Source organism: Mesoplodon densirostris, chromosome 6 (assembly GCF_025265405.1).
Source record: "Mesoplodon densirostris isolate mMesDen1 chromosome 6, mMesDen1 primary haplotype, whole genome shotgun sequence".
Taxonomy (NCBI): domain Eukaryota; kingdom Metazoa; phylum Chordata; class Mammalia; order Artiodactyla; family Ziphiidae; genus Mesoplodon; species Mesoplodon densirostris.
The window spans coordinates 29045280-29070051 of NC_082666.1; the positions used below are offsets into that span (position 1 = coordinate 29045280).

The 24772-nt window shown below is 33.0% G+C and overlaps 1 protein-coding gene across 1 annotated transcript; it reads left to right on the top strand.

The window, feature by feature from the left end:
• The first annotated feature begins 8746 nt into the window (after window positions 1–8746).
• On the top strand, window positions 8747–18355 carry CYLC2 (cylicin 2). The gene is given in 5 exon segments (XM_060102076.1): window positions 8747–8763; window positions 14455–14495; window positions 15807–15928; window positions 17388–18318; window positions 18321–18355. Coding segments are annotated over 5 exon segments (1146 nt in total).
• The last annotated feature ends 6417 nt before the right edge of the window (window positions 18356–24772 follow it).

Below are 24772 nucleotides of genomic sequence, written 5' to 3' on the forward strand. Positions count from 1 at the left end.
TTTAATCCTCTGTATGACTTTTCAAATATTTTGCTAATATACAGATATGCAGACACACATATAGACACTCCTCACAACTAGGATTGTGTGAATTTTTCAGTAATACCATCAAAACGATCTAGTCAGTAGGAAAAAATTAAAAATTAGTTTTCAAATTCCAGAAAATATTCTCATGCTACATAAATATGCCATGTATATTCTCTTTACATACTATTTAAAATTTTATGTATAGAATGGGAAATCTCATATTTTCAGCAAAAATGAATTCATTTTATAAATCTGAACTAGAAAAAATACAATTTTGGAACAATTAGACATCTGTTGCACTGTTTGTCTTCTCATTACATTCCTTTTTAAAAAGGTAACTGCAGATTTACATATTTGATATAACACAATTTATCATATGTATTTTAGCATTTACTGAATTCCATGACAGTTTTAGAATAATGAATGCCAACTATTGCACTTGAGAATGAAATAAGTGAATCATTGATAATTTGCAGAAATAAACTATTATTTACCTATGTTCACTTTATTTTTTCATCTTTGGATAAAGATACATTAAACACATATCCATATCAACCCTTATATAGTGTGTGATTCTATTTCCCACACTTTATATTGGAAATATAGTTATATGTTTATTTTCATGTATAAACTATCACCTGCTGGAGGGCAGAAAACAATCTTTTCAGTCATTATTGGTTTAATCTTCATTGCTGTTCTTCTAAAACTGATATATAGTTGTTGTGGCATTTTTGAAGAATGAGTAAAAGATTGAGAAAACCTCACCTCCATTCCCTTGAGTTCAGGGCAGTAACTGTCGACATTTAATTAACTCAATAAATACAGGTTTATAACCTCTACTATTCCACATTCTAAAATAAGCATGTTTAACTTTTACAATGGGAGCAATATCATTTATTTTTATTTTAAAACTTAATATATTAATTTTAAAATCTTATTGAATTTTTATAGATAACATTTCAGATATAACCTGTTTTATACTTTTTTTTAAAGTGAATTCAGGAAGACTCCAATTCAGCATGAATGTTCATTATTTTTTGATCAGAATTCTATAGTCAGCTTCTTACTGAAGGTTAATCCCTAAGAAGTAGTCCTCAGTGTTTCTTGGATGGATAAAAAGATTTAACAAGAATACTTCTGTTGTTTGTAAGGTAACATTATGTTGAAATTTATGCTCAAACTAATGCAATTTTCTTTTACTTTTAGTCAGCTCTTACCCTCATGGAGCTCTCCCCCAACCATTACTGTGTTTTGGGCATTTTGCTAAACACTACATGAAAATGGGAAGGAGGTAAACTATTACCATTATACACTATTATGATGCCCTTTTTATCTAACTCAATTTAATCCACACCATAACCCTGTGAATCATGTCTCTGAATTAAGAAAATAATTGCTCAACATTAACCTAAAGAAATCTAATACTGAACCTAAATAATCTCAGATGGGTAGAAAGGTTTTAAATGTAACTTCCTCCATTTTCCTCTTAGAAGATCTTCAGGGCAAAGTAGTTTTGAAAGACCTATACAATGGACTGTAGCAAGAATGATCTTTTGCAAGCCAAATCATCACACCTCCACTTAAAATCCTCCCATGACTCTCACGTAGCTGTTGGAGGATTGCACCTGAAATCCCCTGCTATTTTTAGGTTACATTAGTTTCCATAATTTGTTCATCCCTAATAGCATCAATGGAAGAAAAAAACATCATTTAAAATTATTAATGATATTGATAGTATATAAGGAATTTAACCCATTTGCTGGTAGTTTTTAATGTGCGTGTGTGTGTGTGTGTGAGAGAGAGAGAGAGAGAGAGGAATTAACAGGTTGCAATTATTCTTATTCACACAATACACATCTAAAGAGAAAAGCACATCCATGTTTTTTTGCCTCAATAAAAGTGATCCTTCTATAGAAAAGGATCTGAAAAGAACATCAAGCTCAATAATTTTACAGACAGGAACGTTGAAAAATAAGTGACTTGTTTATATCTTATGCACTGTGATAGAGACACTAGATGGGGATTTATATGTAACTCCTGATTCTCATGCCAACACTGCCCATGTCACTGTTTTGTCTTGTTATATTTTTAAACTGTGCACTTGCTTCCTCCTCAATCATCATCTAAACCTATTTTATTTGCATACAGATGTTACACCAAACTTATGCCTACCTAAATCTCAACCTCATCTTTCAACACTTTTTTCTTTCTGTGTCAGTTGTTCCACATTAAACTACTTTTCTTTCTCCTTACTCCTTAATTTTTTATATTTCTATGTTTTATCAATGCTCATGTATTTCTCATCCCTCAAGACCCAGATTAAGTACCATCTTTCTATAAAACATTACTCTTTGAATTCTCTTGGCAGGGTTGTTTCTTTGTGATCACATAACGCCTCAGACTTCCTTCTGCAAGTAGAAAGATTATGAGCTATATGTGCAGTGCTTAAAAGAACTGATTCTGGAGCCAAACAGCCTACGTACAACTTCTTGATCTGCAACTTAATCAAATGTTACACCTGGATATTGAAATAAAAACAGGGATAACAATGGAAATTATTTTATTAAGTCATAGGAAAAAAGTAAGAAAAATCTTTGATGATTTTTTTATCCTCATATTTTCCTCAAATTGGCTTGAAATTACTTGCTTCCAAGTTTCTCTATGTTAATATATTCAAGGAAATTTATAACATAATTCTTGTGTTTGCATATCATAGATAGTAAAACTCCTGATGTGCAACAGAAATCTAATAAGTGTTTATTGTATGAGTGAATAAATAAACTGAGCATCTGTAATCATATAACAAATGTTCTAGCCAACAGTGGGTTCTTTAGAATACCATATTCAGAAATACAATGTTTTGACATTTGTAGTACAAAAGATACTTGGATTTGATAGATATTTATATTTGGATAATAATTCCCAAACAAATAAGACAGATGTATATTAACATCAGAGTTGAGTGGAGTAGCTGGAAAAAAAGATTTTGCAATTGCTATCTAAAATCAGTTATCCTCAAAGCAATTTATTTTGTTCTATCATTATCATTTATATCACAGTTTTCCTGTACTTGGCATAGCAGAATAACCAAAATTTACACATGTGTTATGTTCTTGTATGTGTTCTAAATGTTCCTTTCACTGACAGTTTAATTACTGTCACTTAAGTAAGAAAAACAAAAACAAAAACAAAAACCAAACAAAAACAAACAACTTTGTAAGGGGGAAAAGATATTGCATCTAATTAAATTTGTAGCTAAGCACAAAGGAAGAAAAGCAACCTTCTAACTATGAAGTTTAGACAATTTTCCAAGGTAAAAAATGATTTATGGATAAACATAATTGCGACAAACTGTTTATCTAATAGCATTTGCATTCTCTTGGTTGTAACAGAAATATAAAATATAGTATAATTGCATTAAGGATGAACTAAAAATTCTTATCTATATTTTTATTTTCCTAGATTATTTATGAAATAACATTCCAAAATAATGAGTGAATTTTTTTTTTTTTTTTTTTTTTTTTTTTTTTTTTTTGGTACGCGGGCCTTTCACTGTTGTGGCCTCTCCCGTTGCGGAGCACAGGCTCCGGACGCGCAGGCTCAGCGGCCATGGCTCACAGGCCTAGCCGCTCTGCGGCATGTGGGATCCTCCCGGACCAGGGCACGAACCCGTGTCCCCTGCATCGGCAGGTGGACTCTCAACTACTGCGCCACCAGGGAAGCTCAATGAGTGAATTTTGAATGTAAAATTTTATTTTAATGCAGGAGAAGAAAGACATATGATCAATTTTCTAAAAAAAAAAAAAAAAAAGACTGGGAGGGCATTATGCTAGGTGGAATAAGTCAGATGTAGAAAGACAAATACTGTATGATATCACTTACATATGGAATCTAAAAAATACAACAAACTACTGAATATAACAAAATAGAGACTCTCAGATATAGAGAACAAACTAGTGGTTACCAGTGGGGAGTGGGGGAGGGGATACAGAGGGATGAACGAGTGGGAGGTACAAACTATTGAGTGTAAGATAAGCTAAAGGGATGTAGTATACAGCATGGGAATATAGCCAATATTTTGTAATAACTGTAATTGGAGTGTAACCTTTAAAAATTGTATAAAAATTTTTTAAAAATTTAAAAAGTACAATGTCATTTGTCATTACTGATACATGTTTATATATAGCAATGATGACTCCCTTTCCTCCAACTAACTCTAATAACAAGATTAAATAATTATTTTTAAATTTATCAAATCATAGCAACAGGCCTAAAGCAATAATTTTCCATGTGTGGTCCCTTTACCAGAAGTATTATTTTCACCTGGGAACTTGTTAGAACTGTAAATTCTCAAGCCCTACCAGAGAACCATTAAATCAGACACTCTAGAGTTGGGTCCCAACAATCAGTATTTAACAAGTCCTCCAGGTGGTTCTGACACATACTAAAGAAATATTCTCAAATAAAAAGATGCATATTGATAACAGAATTAAATGGAGGAGAGTAGATACATGGTAATAAGCCGAGTATAATGGGGCACACTAAACCACTGTTTTAGACATCTAAAGTTCTTAGAGATAATCAATTTTGCCTATGGCACATAAAAAATCAAGGGCAAGAATGGTTAGGTCTCTTCTATACTGATTTAAGTTAATCAACATTTTGGAAATAGCTTTTTGTGTGGCAACATCTTTATTTCTTCAATATGTCAAAAGTTGCAATGCCTGAAAACAATCTAACTTTACTATTAAAACAACTGCTTCATGAGACTAGTTTAACACTTAACTTTGTAAACATTTGGACAAGGGTGTGGGCAAGCCCAAATTGACTGCCTCTTTCAAATTCTAAATTGTGTTTCTAGGAAGACACTGGGTGAAAACCCTGACACTTATTTATGTGATTTCTTATTCAATTGCACGTTCAATTTCAAATTTATTAATTTATTCAACAAATGTTTATTGAGCATTTAATTTATCCAGGCACTAAGTAAGAGGAAGATCTCTCCTGATGCTTCATAAACAGATGACATCAGCTTTAAAAAGGAAATTCTTGAGAGCTACAGAGAGGCCCACTTCTTGAATTTCTTTGATCCATGTGGACTATGAGCAGGTAGTTTCTAAAAGGGTACTGGTTACTGTCACTTTTTAAATACAGAGCTACTGTTGGTGTGTGTGTATGTATATATATATATATATATATATATATAGAGAGAGAGAGAGAGAGAGAGAGAGAGAGACAGATGTGGAGGAGTGAGAGCTCTGAAGTTTGCTTTTGGCATCAGTCATTATATGAAGCAGAGTCATACTTCAATTGCTTCTTACTGATAATCCCTCCATATTTGCATGTTCATATTTGATGTGGAAATTCAAAGTTTGCTTCAATAGTTAAATAAAGTTCTACTTTCTAATCCAGTGACACTTTTTGAAAAGATTCCTTGTGGTAGGCAGTGAACTGAGTACATGACAAAATCTCTAATAACTTCTCAACACATAGAAATATTAGATACACTTAAATGTAATAAATACTTAAGTCATGTTGACACCAAAGAAGGATTTATAATTCAGAAATAAATACCTTACCAAAAGAAGGCCACAAATATAAATACATTGATGTGAATTGGTGCCACTATATAGTTCACACATTGTAAGTGGTTTAAAACTTGGCACCAAAATAAAGCCAAAGCCAGAAATACACTATCCAGATATGAAATGGAGTTGAAATGGTGCCACCGTCCAGTTTTATGGTTGAAATTACCGATGGTGGAGAACTAGGGTTGAAATAAACCAAATCCAGAATAAAATAAAACGACGTTTGTCAACCCTGATGTTAGGAAACCAAGCCGAGATAGCTACATAAGGACTGATAGGGAGTTCTATCCTACAGGACCTAGGCAGACATATTGATACCTCGAGACTGGTAAATTCAAAAAGAATCACTAATTGAATTAAAGGAAAAAATATAAGAAATAACAAGTGTAACAGTGTGTGTGTTCCATATTGTTCATTTTGAAAAAAGTAACTATAATATTAGAAAGATCTGATTTTGGTTTTTTGTTTGATTTTTTTAGAAAGATCTTATTTTTTATACTCAGAACTTTGGTTTATGTGAGAAACATCATTAATCAGTAAATATTTCAAACTTATTTTAATCTGTAACGTCTCTTCACTTTGCTTCTCTGGAAGTGATTTTATTCCTAGCTAAATTCTACACTGTAGTATTCTCATCATATTACATTTATCTTTTGCAGTTTTATAATCACCTTTGTTATTCAGATATATTTATGTGTACAGTGCTAGAGTCTATATTGGATATTCAAGTTTATCTATGGGAGTTTGGTGTTTAAGAGGAATGTTGAGGTCCTGGGCCTTATCCCTCGTACCAACAGACCACTGGATTTTAAAGAAGCTTTCAAGTGTTGATTGTCTGATGTATATGAAGGGATGATGAGACCCCAGGACATTACACAAGTGGGCATACTACTGAGAAGGTGAGTTTTGACAGTATTTGCAAAATCATCTCTTCTACCTTTCTTGATGATGCCTTTACCATAGATTATGAAAAGTGGATTGTTATAAATTTTTAGAGCATTATTATTTTTTTTTTTTGCCATACGCGGGCCTCTCACTGTTGTGGCCTCTCCCGTTGTGGAACACAGGCTCCGGAAGCGCAGGCTCAGCGGCCATGGCTCACGGGCGTAGCCGCTCTGTGGCATGTGGGATCTTCCCGGACTGAGGCACAAACCTGTGTCCCCTGCATTGGCAGGTGGACTCTCAACCACTGCGCCACCAGGGAAGCCCCTGTAGACTTTTTAATGATGGCCATTCTGACCGCTGTGAGGTGGTACCTCATTGTAGTTTTGACTTGCGTTTCTGTAATAATTAGCAATGATGAGCATTTTTTCATGTGCCTATTGGCTACCTGTAAGTCTTCTTTGGAGAAATATCTATTTAGGTCTTCTGCCCATTTTCGACAGGGTTGTTTGCCTGTTTTTTTGTTGTTGTTATTGAGTGGTATGAGCTGCTTGTATATTTTGAAAATTAAGCCCTTAACAGTCACATCATTTGCAAATATTTTCTCCCAGTCCATAGGTTGTCTTTTTGTTTTGTTTATGGTTTCCTTTGCTGTGCAATATCTTCTAAGTTTGATTAGGTTCCATTTATTTATCACTGCTTTTATTTCTATTGCCTTGAGAGACTAAGAAAACACTGGTTCAATTTATGCCAGAGAATGTTTTGCCTATGTTCTCTTCTAGGAGTTTTATGGTGTCATGTCTTATATTTAAGTCTGTAAGCCATTTTGAGTTTATTTTTGTGTATGGTGTGAGGCTGTGATGTTGGAGGGGATGTGGAGTAAAGAGAACCCTGCTGTACTGTTGGTAGGAATGTAAATTGGTGCAGCCACTATGGAAAATAGTACGGAGGTTCCTCAAAAAATTAAAAATAGAGTTGCCATATGATCTAGCAATTCCAGTTTTGGACATATATCCAGACAAAACTATAATTCAAAAAGATACATGCACCCCTATATTCATCGCAGCACTATTTATAATAGTCAAGACATGGAAACAACCTAAATGTCCATCAACAGATGAATGTATAAAGGAGATGTGATATACCCACACACACACAATGAAATATTACTCAGCCATAAAAAGATTGAAATAATGCCATTTGCAGCAACATGGATGAACCTAGAGATGATCATACTAAGTGAAGTAAGTCAGAAAGAGAAAGACAAATACTATATGATATGACTTATATGTGGAATCTAAAGTACACCACAAATGAACTTATCTATGAAACAGAAACAGACTCAAAGATATAGACAGCAGACTTGTGGTTGCCAAGGGGGATGGGGGAGGGAAGGATTGGGAGTTTGGGATTAGCAGATTCAAGCTATTATATATAGGATGGATAAAAAACAAGGTTCGACTGTATAGCATAGGAAACTACATTCAATATTTTGTGATAAACCATAATGGAAAAGAATGTGAAAAAGGATATACATATATATAACTGAATCACTTTGTTGTATAGCAGAAATTAACACAACATTGTACATCAACTAAACTTCAATAAAATTTAAAAAAAACAAACAAACTACTCTTTAGGGGAAAAAATGTCAGTTGAAATTCTCCAAAAGGAGCTAAATAATGGCAACATTTTCAAATATTACTCTAGTAGTATTTTTATTCATCTATTAGTGGGGTGGAGTGGTAGGTAGAATTAAAATTATCTAACTCAGCTCTGTCAGTAAGTTGGTAATTTTAATAATCACCTAGCCTTCTTTAAAACCTTGTATCTATGAGCAACCCATAAGGTTACAATGGGAAAAGGCAATGTTAAGTTATGCAAATGATTTAACAAAAGATACATGAATGTCAGGGAAGTTAGGATTACAACCAAGCTTAATAGATAAATGTTTAGATTCATCCTTTTCATCAATAAATTAAAACTATATGAAAAATTGATACAATCTGTTTATTAAGATGTAAAATCAATTGGTTATTTTGAAACTACCAGTTGTATTTAGTCAGTAATAATGAAAGTAAACACCAATATTAGACTGAATATTAGAGAACATAAAACACAAGTAATAGTGGCTCTTCTTGTTTTCCCCTTTAATTCTCAGTGCTCTTGGCCTCTTTATGATGTCACCTCTCAACATCACTAATTGGAACTCACAGTGCTTAAGTCCTGGCAAATCATAGGTGGGGGAAATGTCTGTACCAAGATCGTAAGTCCTCTTGTCAAATTTTATGTTTTAAAATAACTGAAATGCTCTAGTTAACTTTACATTTATTCTCTTTAATGTAAAGAGATGTTTGTTATATTATTATTATTATGTCACCGACAAACAAGAGAGTGTGTGTTTAACAGACACTTATGTTCTCAAGCAATATCATAAGTCTTGTTCTGATCCAAGACTTAACTAATTCATTCACTTGGATAAAATATATACATGGCTATGGATAATTCTTTTTCCATGTGATTCTTCATTTTTTTTATCATATTGTATTTTGGATCATATCGAATGAAAGAATTCATGATTGATATTCAGATAACTATCATCTCCTTAGAGGCCATTTGGAAATTTATAACTTTTTTTTTGTCACAGTGACTAAGGAGTGCTGCTGAACTTTACAGAGCATGGGTCAAGGGTGTTAAACCTTTGGTAGTAAGTGGGGCAGCTCAACACAAAGAAGAACAACTAAACACTAATTGTATCCCCTTGAGAAATATTGAGTATGCAAAAGTACTTTGCAATGAAAAGCAGACTGTGCAGACATGGGAAGTTTGATGATAATAGTGTCCTTATTCTTAATTTATCTTGTGTTAAAGTGAGGTAGGAAAATAAAACCTTTCAATTATGTATACCTTTTTACTGTGAAGACATGGAACAAAGGCAAAGGCATGTAACTCTGGAAATATAAAGGAAAGTGTAACTGGGTTTTCTTTGGACTCTACTGTTAAAGAAAAGATAAAACACAAATCTTGAAAATAAAACAGGCTTCCCTGTGCCTACCTCATTATAATACAATCACTACTTTAAAGGACAATCTTTAGTAAAATGTTTGACTGTATTTGTCCTGATTACTTTAGATGTTGAGTGACTTGCTCACTATTACACAGTAATCTCTGCTTGGGAATATACCATGACAGAATAACATCATATTGTACTTACTTTAAAATGTTTAAGCACAATAAAATATTGATTTCATTACTACTATCATGAGGATTGTGTAGCTTTCAAAGGACTTCACCATAATGGTTAAAACCTATTTTTGGTTTTATGACTATTTCTTTATGTTGTTTTCTACTGTAATCCCCAAACTCTTGTGCTATTGTTGAATAAAAGTGCGGTTGAATTCATAATCAAATGGCTTCATTGTTAGCCAATGAAGCCCACATAAAAATCCTTAATTATCATATTTATCATATTTCCTTAGGCTCAAGTGGCAACTTCCCATTCTCTTAACAGAGAATTTGAGATGCAGAAAATAATTTTCTTCTTGTCTTTCCTCTGAACTCTTCTAACAATGATAGGAGCTTAATATTAGACTTACATTTCTGTGCCATGACTACCAACTTTGTACCTGATAAAGAAAATTCTCCTCTTTGAGCTCAGTACACCCCCCGCCCACTTAATCTTCTTTAATACCTTTATTCATCCAAACTGCAACAACCCAAGAGTTTCACCTCTTCTTGCCTTTGTCTTCAATCCAGGTTGTGTCAGTCAACTCAATCCTTCCATTATTAATACTGAATAGGTCTATGACTTCTGAGGGAAGTGCAAGAGGTTTGCCCAAAGATTTGGCATCAAATAGGTATCTAAAAATCTGAACTTTAAAAACCTCCAGCATTAGCTTCCAGATCTCATATCCACTGTACATTTTATCTTTCTCTCCCTTGTGCTGCATTAATAAGCCCTCTCTTACTATCTTGGCCTAGGGATTCACCTTGATATAAAACAGGATTTACTGACTTTGGCACTATTGACATTTTAGGGGGGATAACTCTTTATTGGAGTTGAGGACTGGGTGGGGGGCCGGGAGGAATGGGGGTCCTGTGCATTATAGTGAATTAAATTTATTTAATAATTATAGGGCTCTTCATATTTTTGTTGTTTCATCTTGTGTCAGTATTGGTAAATAAACTGAGTTTTACAAGGAGCTCATCTATTTCACTTGAGTTGCTCAGTTTATTATAATAACATTGTTACTGATATTCCTCATTATCCTTTAAAATCTATATAATTACAAAACCTTCATCTCTCCAGATATTGGTAATTTGTGTGTTCTCTCTGTTTTTCTTCATCAGTTTTCCTAAAAGTTAATAAATTTTAATAATGTTTTCAAAAACAAATTTTGGATTTTTATATTTGCTCTAATTTGTTTTTTTTAATTTTTATTTTATATTGGAGTATAGCTGATTACAACATTGTGTTAATTTCAGGTGTACAGCAAAGTGATTCAGTTATACATATACATATATCTATTCTTTTTCAAATTCTTATCCCATTTAGGTTATTACAGAATATTGAGCATGGTTCTCTGTGCTATACAGTAGGTCCTTCTTGGTTATCTACTTTTAAATATAGCAGTGTGTATATGTCAATTCCAAATTCCTAATTTATCCATATGCCTCACCTTTCCTTTTTGGTAACCATAAGTTTGTTTACTATGTCTGTGTGTCTGTTTCTGTTTTGTAAATAAGTTCATTTTTATCATTTTTTTAGATTCCACATATAAGTGATATCATATGATATTTGTCTTTTTCTGTCTGACTTACTTCACTTAGTATGATAATCTCCAGGCCCATCCATGTTCCTGCAAATGGCATAATTTCATTCTTTTTAATGGCTGAGTAATATTCCACTGCATATGTGTACCACATTTTCTTTATCCATTCATCTGTCAATAGACATTTAGGTTGCTTCCATGTCTTGCCTATTATAAACAGTGCTGCAATGAACACTGGGGTGCATGTATCCTTTTGAACCATGCTTTTCTCTAGATATATGCCCAGGAGTGGGACTCTGGATCATATGGTAGCTCTATTTTTAGTTTTTTCAGGAACCTCCATACTGTTCTCCATAGTAGCTATACCAATTTATATTCCCACCAACATGGTAGGAGGGTTCCCTTTTCTCCACACTCTATCCAGCATTTATTGTTTGTAGACTTTTTGATGATGGCCATTCTGACTGGTGTGAGGTGATATCCCATTGTAGTTTTGATTTGCTTTTCTCTACTAATTAGTGATGTTGAGCATATTTTCACATCCCTCTTGGCCATCTGTATGTCTTCTTTAGAGAAATGTCTATTTAGGCCTTCTGCCCACTTTCTGATTGGGTCTTTTTTTTTGATATTGAGCTGCATGTGCTGTTTGTAAATTTTGGAGATTAATCCCTTCTTGGTCACAATGTTTGCAAATATTTCTCCCATTCTGTGGGTTGTTTTTTCTTTTTGCTTATGGTTTGCTTTACTGTGCAAAAGCTTTTGAGTTTAATTAGGTCCCATTTGATTCTTTTTATTTTTATTTCCATTACTCTAGGAGATGCACTGAAAAAGATATTGCTACAATTTATGTCAAAGAGTGTTTTGCCTATGTTTTCCTTGAAGAGTTTTATAGTATCCAGTCTTACATTTAGGTTTATAGTCCATTTTGAGTTTGTTCTTGTGTATGGTGTTAGAGAATGTTTTAATTTCATTATTTTACATGTAGCTGTCTAGTTTTCTCAGTACCATTTATTGGAGACTGTCCTTTCTCCACCGTATAGTCATGCCCTCCTTTGCCATAGAGTAATTGACCATAGGTGCGTGGGTTTATTTCTGGGCTTTCTATTCTGTTCCATTGATCTATATTTCTGTTTTTGTGCCAGTACTATATTGTTTTGATTACCATAGGTTAGTAGTATAGTCTGAAGTCAGGGAACCTGATTCCTACAGCTATGTTTTTCTTTCTCAAGATTGATTTTGGGACTTCCCTGGCAGTCCAGTGGTTAAGAAAAGAATCCACACTTCCAATGCAGGGGGCATGGGTTTGATCCCTTGTGGGGGAACTAAGACCCCACATGCTATGTGGTGTGGCCAAAAAAAAAAAAAAGATTGACTTGGCTATTCAGGGTCTTTTGTGTCTCCATACAAATTAAAATTTTTTTTGTTCTAGTTCTGTGAAAAATGCCACTGGTAATTTGATAGGGATTGCAATGAATCTGCAGATTGCCTTGAGCAATATAGTTATTTAAAGCTATAAAGTTTTCTCTATGTACTGTCTGCCGTGTTCCACAATTTTTATTATAAATTATTGTCCATTTGCTTCTTTTTCATAAGTGTGCATTGTAAATTGTTTGACTGCTGGTTATTTAGAAGGAGATGTTTATGTTTCAAATGTTTATGTACTTTCAATATACTGTTGACCCATTAATAACATGGGCTCTAGGGGAGCCAATCCCCACAAAGTCAAAAATCCACACAGAACTTAATAGTTGGCCCTCCAAATCTGTGGTATTACATTCAGGGATTCAACCAACCACAGATCTTGTAGTATGGTAGTATTATTGAAAAATATCCACATATAAGTGGACCCATGAAGTTCAAACGCTTGCTGTTCAAGGGTCAACTGTAATTTTGTTATTGATTTTTAATTCAATTGCTTTATGATCAAAGAATATTCCTCAGAGATTACACAGAAATTAATGGGCCATGCGTATGTACCACTTTTTAAATCTCAGATTTAATAATATTGTTTCATGACATTGTTCCTCTTTCAGAGCATTTAGAAAAGAGAAGTTCATAACCATGGTTGAAAATCAAAATTTATTCAGCAGTGTATAAATGTAGATTGGCTAGGTTTAAACCTAGAGATATAGTAGGGTGAGTAATTTTAATGCACGCCCTCAGTTAAGAGATCACTAGACCAGGTAACTTATTAGTCAACACATCTTGAATTTTATTCAATTAATTCATTCAAATTTTTGTAGAGTGGCAAAAATGTGCCAGGTTTTTTACTGGGAACAAAAATTTTAATGAAGGTACCAAGATATTTTTGTACTGCACTTTATTCTTAATATTTATGTAATGTTGAAATAGGAAAACACTGTATGAGCATGTGTGTTTTTATGTGTGTGTGTATGCACATGTGTGTAAGCCCCAAACTCACTCATGATCAACAATGACATTATTTCTGTAATATAATGGGATGATGTATAATAATATTTCTTTAACAGATCTTAATATGTACCTCCATTACAAATAAATAAGAATTAGATATAAAACTCCCCTTTGTGAGAATAAACATGCTCATATAGTACTAAGACAAATGGAAATTTATAAATAGAAACTACTTTGCAACAGAGTTTTATTTCTCATATTCTCCTAGAGAAGAAAAAAGGTCAAAATCCATATCAATCCTTGTGATATACACTGACACACACACACACACACGTGCACATTCACAGACAGACATGCATGCCATTGAGTGATTTGGATTTGGTTAAATTCTGAGATTATTTTGAGGATCTGATCTCACCTAGGCATAGTGTTTTTAAGATGATGTCTTATAATTCTTTCAATGTCTTATAGTTCAATTTTAAGAGAATTTGGAGCATAAAGTGGGGAAAAATTCAATCATGGTGTCACATTAAAAAGCCCATAAATGTCCATATTTCAGATATGCATTTTGGTGAGGTTTTTATTTTTAATGTTTTTATCCATCTTGTTTTAGTTATGTTGAGTTTGTGTTAAAAACACATATTTGCTCATTTCTATTTTTCTAGGGTGAAGTAATCTTACATAATAATAGAGATCTAAGAATGTAAAATATTTCTCTAGTTGGTCATGACAAGTGTTTATGTACAGTAATGATCATTAAATAGAATGATTTTGTATAAATTAATTAAAACTTTCCCCTCTTATTTTAATAGCCAAAAAGTGAACTTTGGGACATATGATAATTACATCCCAGGTAAGAAGGTTCAATTTTTTTAAACAGGTATGATTAATTTTAGGGATAAGTGGTAAACAACAGCTGTCATGGAGTATTACTAAAAATCAGCTTTTAATTTTCCTAAGCACCTTTCTCATGGGCTCAGTGAATACCTTCTAAAGATATTTTGTCTTAATATCCACAGAAGATTAAGTGAATATGTTCAGCAACATAAAGGTGGACATATTTACAGGTTAGAACTCAAACAGTTAGATAATCTTACAGTTGAAAGGCAGTGTAAAAAAATGGATAAATAACTTCTTACCTGTGTCAGGAATGTCTTCTGCTACATTGCTGATATTCTCTATCGGACATATAATTGGCAAAATTGATTACTTGACAAGGCCAGTCAATCTGATGGTGAAGGACTTCTTATATCAAGTAATCAACTTTCTCTCATATATTAAACTTAAATATATCTTTCATTCTGCATATTTTCTCATTGATCCTGATTCTATCTTTAGGAGACTCACAGGACAAGTCTATTTTCTCTTATATATAGCATTTTTGTACATACTTAAATAGATGAGGATATCTCTCTCACAGGTCTTATTGGTAACCTAAATATTTTTAACCAGTTATATTATAGTTTCCATGTAACTCGACCCTCACAATCACAATTCTGTAGGTACTCTTTATTTATCAATTTTCTTCATTAGTATGCCACTGATGACAATGCAGTTCTTGGGTGTATGACATTTACTCTTGTAGCTTAGAATATGGTTACTAAGGGGATCTTAAGTGTTAACCTTTATATTCAGTCATATATTTACTGAATATTTTAAATAGGAACTGTGCTAAGTACTTTGGGAGCTACAGAAGTAGCTACCATAATTTCTGTTCTCAGTAGAATTGTATTCTAACCAAAAGAGTATAAAGCAAAAATCTAGATTGGAAGAGATAGGAAGATTAAAAGGAAACAGTAAAACTGTTTTTTTCCATTTACATTACAGACTATATTAGTTTCACAATGACTATATAATTAACTACAAAACTAGTTAAAATTTTAAAAAATCAAATTTTATTTTCTCATATTAATAGTACAGAATTTCAAACATTACCAAATACATGAAGCCATAATTTGAATCATTTATTAATTTACATATGATTACTTACTGCCATTTTATTTATTTATTTTTTCTAAACCAAACCAAATTTATTTATGAATTATTAACCTCTTTACAGTATACGGGCAATGGGAAAGAATGGGCAAGAGAAACTTACTGCCATTTTAGATCTGATAAAATTCTATTTATTCTAAAGTGTATGCTTAATGTTTTCTTATTTTAGACAGTGAATTAAGTAAAAAATCATGGAATCAACAACATTTTGCCCTGGTATTTCCCAAACCACCACAGCCAGGAACAAAAAGGAGATCAAAACCTTCCCAACTACAAGACAAAACAGTTCCTGTGAGTATTGAAAAGATCACATAATTTTACTGGTAATAATCTTGTGAAATCATGTATAGCTATATATGTTACATATCATCATTGACCAATGGGATTTCTGTGATGATGGAAGTATTTTATATCTTTGCATTCCAATTCCAATATGGCTACTGAACACTTGAAATGAGGCTAGTGCAACTGAGCAGTTGAATTTTACATTCAATTTGATTCAGTTCACATGTGGCTTTTAAATGTCATATTGTACAGCACAGTTAAAGGTAACTCAATTCTACTACTTGGAGAAAGTAGATATATTTAATTTGCATTTCAGTGTTTAAAAATTATTCCCTTATTTCATATTAAATATTTGCTCAGCAATCCCACATTATAGAAAATATGTATCCAAGAAGCACAGAAATCTGGAGATCCTAAGGCTACAGTTAGTATGAACATTCAGAAAATATTCCTCAGTTGGAGAAACCCCCTCATGAGAATCATGGAGTTACATTATACACTAAGAAGTTTCAATGCTTTCTCATTTCCTATAATATAGAATTCCAGATTTTGAATATTAGAAGATTAATATTTCCCAATGTTTCTGGAATCATCAAGGAATATGAAAATGTTCCAAGAAAAGTTTTCACAAAATAACATATCATCAACTCTTGTTTATTTTAGGGAATATATTTAATCAGTAGTAACCTAGGTTTCTTCTGTTTTCTCATATTTTTTAAAATTTTCCTTTCTTTCTTTATTAAATTTATTTTTCCAGCCATTAACATTCTTTCCAAAATTTGCTATTTTTGCAATTAAGCTTTTAAAAATATTTGATTAGGAGCTGAAAACAGAATGTACCATTCTGCTCAAACTAATGTCCACTGAATGTTATAGCTTTCATTATTGCAGTTTCCTATCTGATACTCAAATTATATCTTGTCAGGCAGAGGAGTATTAGGCTTTTACTTTTAACCACAGGTAGCATTCTAAATTCCAGAGACTCTGAATGTGACAATAGAGACCAGGATATGCCTGAACATGAAACTCTTAGATATTAGAGAATAATTAGTTTCTGAGTTAGCATAGAAATGGAAGGTGGGGAAGACATTCCAAGAAATCTCAAGAACACAGAGTAAAAAAACAAAAAACAAAAACAAAACCTAAATCTCTCATGATTGTGAAGAGAGGTTCTGATTTGTCATTAGTCAGTGAAGTTCTGTGAGAATTTTAACATAAAATCTTGAGGGAATTATGAAGATCCTCTAAATTAAAATTAGGCCTTAAATGAGGCATGGCTGTGCTTTAGTACAAAAAAGGAACAAAGTTGAAAAAGCATAATAAACTATGCAACCTACCATTTACCCACTATTTATCAAAATCTAAAATCTTTTCATGGTTGAAGTTAAATGTATTCAATATCTGGTAATAAAGGCTGTGTAACTCACACACAAGTTGTTCATTATTATTCTAACCAATATTTCAGAGATATGATGAAGACAAATTAAAGGGATCTCATAAACCACCATTATGGATGCACCGTTCTTTAATGAGAATTTCTGAGAGACCATCTGTTTATTTAGCTGCTAGGAGGCAGCCTCCACAGAAACCAGCTCAACACTCCAGGGAGGATGCTAAAGATGTAGCAAAACTTTTATCTCCATCAATAATTAAGAAAAGTAAGGAAGACAAGAAGGACAAATCAGATTCGGAAGCAGAGTCCACAGTTTCAGAGGAAAAACTTAGGAAAGGTTCAAAGGAAGAACCAGAAGCTAAAGAAGAGAAAGCAGATGCAAAGAAAGATGCCAAAATAGAGAAAAAAGGTTCAAAGAAGGGCAAGGAGCCAGTTACAGAATGTGAAGATGAAAAAGCAGGTGCAAAAAAAGGTTCTAAAAAATACAAGAAAGGTTCAAAGAAGGACAAAGACTCAGCTACAGAATCAGAAGGTGAAAAAGGAGATGCAAAGAAAGACTCTAAAAAAAATAAGAAAGGGTCAAAGAAGGGCAAGGAGTCTGATACAGAAACAGAAGGTGAAAAGGGAGATGCAAAGAAAGATTCAAAAAAAGATAAGAAATGTTCAAAGAAGGGCAAGGAGTCCATTAAAGAATCAGAAGGTGAAAAAGGAGATGCAAAGAAAGATTCCAAAAAAGATAAGAAAGGTTCAAAGAAGGGCAGGGAGTCCATTACAGAACCAGAAGGTGAAAAGAAGGATGGAAAGAAGGATAAGAAAGGGAACAAGGATTCAAAGAAACTTGGTGAGAAAGGAGATGAATCGAAGGACAAGAAAGATTCAAAGAAGAAGCAGAGTAAAAAAGATAAGAAAGATGAAAAGAAGCCCAGTGAGGCAGATACTGAGTCAAAAGATGCTGCCAAGAAAGAGACTGACACAAAATCTGCTGAATCAAAGAAAGATGCCAAGAGGATGCAAAGAAAGATGCCAAGAAGGGCAAGTAGGCCTTGGATGATAATTCAGAAGAGTATTTGATGGAACAATTTTAGTAGTCTGAAACTGAATATATGAAAAGGGGGATTCAAAGAATTAATGAAATAATTTTTTAAATGGGGGAAAGAAGAACACAAAGATGGTCTCAGAAAACCTTCATTAAAAATATAAGAAAGACGTTAAAAGGACTTGGAGGATACTTATGCTAAATTTGGGGATATGAAGAATTCAATGAAAGATCCCTAGAAAGATTCATAAAGAATATTCAGAAGTTAATGATGTTGAATCTGTGGATACAAAGAAGAAAAAAATCAACAAAGGCGTCAAAAAAATTCAAGGATGCAGATATTGAAACCATAGATTTAAACAACCTGAAATTACACCCACAGATTTAAATAAAGAACCATAGGAGTCATGAGAAGAAGTCAAACAAATTTCATAAAGTCTACTTTCAAATAAGTACAAATACAAATTAAAGGTAGCATTCCTCAAAAGAAAAAAAAAAAAAAAGAAAAAGAGGAAAAAAATTACTGCTTTTTTGTGAGCCTGTACCATCTCTGAAGTATAAACAGCCACAACCAGGTTGATGGATTTTGAATACTCTGCTTCCAAGACAAGATAAACATACTTGGTAAGTTAGTTTTGTTTTCTTTTAAGTCAAATAAGATTAAAAAACAATTAAACTGACTTAAAGGTTTGAATTGAAATTTACCATTCTTATAAAATCTCTGTAATCTGCTCACTAGATTTTTACTAGACTTTCAGCAAGTTTGGACTTTTTCGTAATAAGAAATATTTAAGAATATGGAGGGAAACACCACATGAATGAAGATTTTAAAAGTGTCAATGAAAAGGTTAAGGGAAGTAGAATGATTTAAGGTGAGGGAGAAGAGACTGGCTTATGATACAGAACTTTAATAATTTTAACAATTACTTAACAAAAGTTTCGTTTGATTGTTTTAACAGAAAATAGTGGCCAACTTCTCTCCATTTAAGGAAGGATGAAAATCAAAATTGTCCAAATTACAAATGTGAGTAAATTTAAATAAGACATATTGATTCTTGATAATCTGATAAATACATATATAAAACCAAATTAACCAGAATTCAACAGAATCTAGCAGAGTGAAAATACCTATATGATATTATTTTGATGTGGAAACAATTAACTTTATATCTTTATAACTATATTAAACTCTCCTGTGACCCATGAATCTTATTAATGTGAAGAAAAATAAAAAGCAATATAAAGCAAAAGGTAAAATCTTGGACCTGCCAATTAGTGCCAATTAAATATATTCTGATTTAAATCATTCTCTCTCAGATAAACTCAGCATCGTTGTAGAACTCACTAAGTGATTTTCTCTCCCCTTTATTCTTTGCAGTATAAACTCTAGATCCAAGTTAAAGCTTCTCCTTGATATTAAAGGAAGGGTCTCCTATTCCATATGCCCTCAAGAGCTAACTTTCTGTTAATAGTGAAGTATAACTGTTTTGCCTGTTCTTTAAATATTGGCCCCTGGCCCCCTACATCAACTGCTCAAGGATTAATGGCTATTGTAATTCATGGTCTTCCAGATGGTCCTACCTTGCTGATCTGGATCAGCTGCAATGACAAAGAGAATCAAATCCTGCCCCACTGTTCTCCTCTCCCCCTTCTAGGAAACTCCTCATTCTCCCTCTGCTTAGGGTAAAATTCTATGTTTAGGTGTTCAACCTTTTCTGAAAATGTTAGCATCACTCTGGGAATTTAGGAAATCATTTATTTTTTTCATTTTTTATTGGAGTATAGTTGATAACACAACAATGTTGTGTTAGTTTAGGAAATCATTTTAAAACCCCCTCTTACCTCTAAAAATGCTTTTAAGATCATTTTCTAACACAGTATTCAAAAGCCAAATTTTAGATTCAAATTTAATGTACAGTGAAAGAACAACTGAGTGTCTGCCTTTACCATTCTACTGAAATGCACCAAGGTCACCAGGAACCTCCATGTAGCCAAATCCAATAGCAGTATCTTTTTATCCTGGTCCCTCTTCTCTTTTCTATCTGTATATTTCCCCAAGTTATTCCATCCATTCCCATGGATTTAAACAACATTCTTATGCTGTTGAATCCCACATTTAAACGTAGCATTGATTTCTCCACTCAACTGCAAATTCATATATCCAAATATTAAATTAAAGCATCTACATGACTGTCTTCCAGGCACCTCAAAATTAACATGTCCCAAATAGAACTCTTGATATCCCTCCACCAAAACCTGTGGTTCTCCAAAGTTTCACCAACCCAGTAAGTGACAGTGATATCTAACCTGATGACTCAATCCAAAATTGATGGGTCATGCATAATTAGTCTTTTTTCTTTACCCTGCTTATCAGTCAGTAAGTCCTTCCTGACTACCTCCAAGATAACTGAATTGGTTTACTTCACTGCATTTCTACCATTTCCACACTAGAAGTCCAATTAGTCAGTATATCTCAATTGGAAACCTCCCCCCAAACCCTACCAAAATGCAGGGGAAGCCCCCTACATCATTTCTCACCACTTTGCCACAAACCATTCTCAACACAAAAATCATGATGTTTCTCCATTACTTTAAACTTTCTAGTGTATCTAAGTCACATTTAGCATAAATTTTCTTCTACTCTAGATTATAAAGCCTTTAATGATCTGGCTGCTGACTATTTCTCTGCCCTCATGTGGTACCAAAATTGCCTAGCATGCTCTTGTCACACTGGATTTCTTTCTGTATTTAACTATATAAACCATTAAGGTTTCTAGGCTTCACACTTGTTCCCTCTGCTTATAACACAATTCTCCACGAACTTCACATTGTTGACATCTTCAAATTAACAATTTTCACCTTAAATTTTCTTTCTGGATATTTTTAAAAAGATTTTATTTTTTAGAACAGTTTTAGGTTTACAGAAAAATTAATCAGAAGGTACAGAGATTTCGCATATATGCCCTGTACCCACACATGCATAGCTTCCCCCATTATCAACATCCCCCACCAGAGTAGTACATGTTACTACTGATGAACCTACATTTATATATCATTATCATCCAAAGCCCACAGTTTACATCAGGGTACACTCTCGGTGGTATACATTTTATGGTTTTTTAAAAAAATTCATAATGACATATATAGTAGTTTCACTGTTCTAAAACTCCTCTGTGCTCTGCTGATTCATCCCACCCTTTCCCCCTACCCCTAGCAACCACCGATCTTTTTACTGTCTCCAGAATTTTTCCTTTTCAAGAATATCATATTGCTGTAATAATATAGTTAGTAGCCTTTTCAGACTGGCTTCTTTCATTTAGTAATATGCATTTAAGATTCCTCCATGTCTTTTCATGGCTCATTTCTTTATAGCGTTGAAAAATATTCCGTTACCTAGATGTAAGACTGTTTATTTATCCATTTACCTACTGAAAAGTATATTAGTTGGTTCTAAACTTTGGATATTATGAATAAAGCTACTATAAACATTCATACATATATTTTCATGGACATAAATTTTCAACCCCTTCGGGTAAATACCATGGAGCACAATTGCTGCATTGTATGATAAGAATATGTTTAGTTTTGTAACAATACTATATTATATACTTAGAAATTTGCTAAGAGGGTAGATGTTTTTTATCATATAAAAATGGTAACTATATAAAGAAGGTGGGAGGAAACTTTTGGAGGTTATGAATAGGTTTATGGCATAGATTGTGGTGATGATTTCACAGGTGTATACTTATCTCCAAACTCATGAAGTCATCAGCGTGTATACATTAAATATGTACAGCTTTTTGTATGTCAAAAAAGGTGTGTGTGTATATATATATGTATATATGTATTATATATTATATATATATACACATATAGATATTACACACACACTTGCTCATAAACACACACACACACACAAAAGGAACCTGAAAACTGTCTTTTATAGTGGGCTGTACAATTTTGCAGTCCCACCAGCAATGAATGAGAGTTCCTGTTGCTCTACACCCTTCCCAGATTTGGCATTATCAGTGTTTTGGATTTTGGCCATTCTAATTGGTGTGGTATCTCATTTTGATTTGCATTTCTTCCAAGACACATAAGTGGCACACACTTTCATATGCTTATTTGCAATCTGTTTATCTTCTTTGGTGAGGTGTCTGTTAAGGTTTTGACTCATTTTTTAACCAGATTGTTTGTTTACTTATTGTTGATTTTTAAGAGTTCCGTGAATACTTTGGATAACAGTCCTTTATCAGATACGTCTTTTTCAAATATTTTCTCCCAGTCTGTGGCTTGTCTTTTTATTCTCTAGTCAATGTTTACACAAAGCAGAATTTTTTATTTTGTTTTAATGAAGTCTGGCTTATCAATTCTTTCATGAATTTCTTTGGTTTTGTATCTAAAAAGTTACCGCCAAACCCAAGATCGTTTAGATTTTCTCTCATATTATATTCTAAGACTTTCAGAGTTCTGCATTTTACATTTAGGTCTGTGATCCATTTTGATCCAAACATGTTTCTCTGCCCATCCTTTTGTCATTCACTTTCCTATCACCCAGCTGCTTCTATCTGCTAACATGCTTTATTCTTCTATGTAACATACATGACCACCTGTTTTCTGTCTATGTCTATCAATCAATCTATCTTATCTGTTTTCTAATCTAATTTATCTTTAATCTATTTACCTATCTCTCTAGTCAAAATCATTTATTGCATGTTGTCTATCTCCCCAACAAGAATAAAAACTCCACCAAGGAAATAAATTATGTGACTTATTTACTGCTGTATCTTCAGTGTAAAAAACTATCTCAGACATGTAGTATACACTCAAACCACATGTCAGGTAAATGAATAGGTCAGTTTGGAGCACCTAACTGAAATGACTTACTTGGGGTAGGCTTCTCCAAAATCCTAAATTGAAACATACAAGTCTTAGCAAAGTCAGACTAATTCTTCAATTGCTATTTTGCTCACAAGGATATGGCTTAATCTCATTTGATAAGATTCCTCTCAATGTAACTATACTCCCTCTCAAATGGTTAGCTTAACTTAGAAGTTATGTTACCTAGCTTCATACCCTTCCTATTTATAGACTGGCACAACAAAGTAGAATTTTAAAAAATGTTTGAACTACATAAGGGCAATTAAGGATTTTACCCCCTTCAAATACAGTGGGGGGGGGGGGAATACAGGCACAGTTTTTCAGTCTTTACATGTAGCTCTGATTTCTAACCTATGTACTTAACTAATTCTTCCATAAGGACTACTAGTATCACCTAAAAATGAATTTACTTATCAGTTTAGACTTTGACCTATGGCAGAGGCTCTTGGGTTTTTTCTAAAGCTATATTTTATGACCTAAATATGGGCTATGAGTTCTGTTAGAAATATATGAAAATGATTAAAGAAAAAATTTAAAACTGTAACTCATATGCAAAAAAAGGCTTTTGGTCTTAAAATTAAAAATTATAATAAAATATTACGAAAATCATTCAGTCAATGAGAATTATACATGTCTGTAAGTAATATCCAGTTTTCTAACTTTTAGTTATTTGCTAACTTTTTCTTTATTCCTAACAATAAGCAGCAGAGATGATTGGTTGTTTAACTATAGATTGTTTCTCTAACCCTTATTCGCCTGGTCTCCTACTAAGGCTAAACGGGAGGTGAACCAGTCTGGGAGATCAATTTGAAGGGAGAGCTCCATGTACAGGACAACCTTCTACTCAATAATCTTGCCATATGCTTCAATTCTCAATTTAGACCTTTCATCACACAATTTATATGTGGAAGATATTTTTCCTCATTTGCTGATTAATTTTCCCTCTTTTACTGATTAATTTTCCCTGAGTAAAGCTTAGAGCTATAAAACTGAAATACAGATGTTAAAGAATTGCTACTTTTGTAAGCTTGTTGATCAGTGGATATATGACTAAATCATTGCAATGGCTTGCAGTGGTGGTTAAAGATTTTCAGTGTGACTAAAATCACAGAAGCAATGCCATTAAAAAAAAAAAAAAAAAAAAGAAAGAAATCTTGTCTTTAGAAATGTATATGTCCTGAAAGAAATATGTAAGTTCTCTGGCCTCCTTAAATGGAAAGTTAAGGTAGTACAATAAATCATCATTTAGTCATGTTTGATATTATAGAATTCTATAAATACTCCACAATATGCTTCAGCACCTGCAGTGGTATGAATATTTACAAGGTGTTTTTGGTTTTCTTTTCTCTTATGAATGTGTGCGTATATGTGTCTATCTGTGTTAATGTAACATTGTCAACATCACAGAGCACGTAAGAAAAAAATGTTAAAAGTGAGTGTCATTAAAGATGAAATAACTCATTGACTTTAATTCTTTGTAAGAAATGTTTTATGTAAGAGAGAGCAAACATCACATTATGCCCCATATAAAATATACACT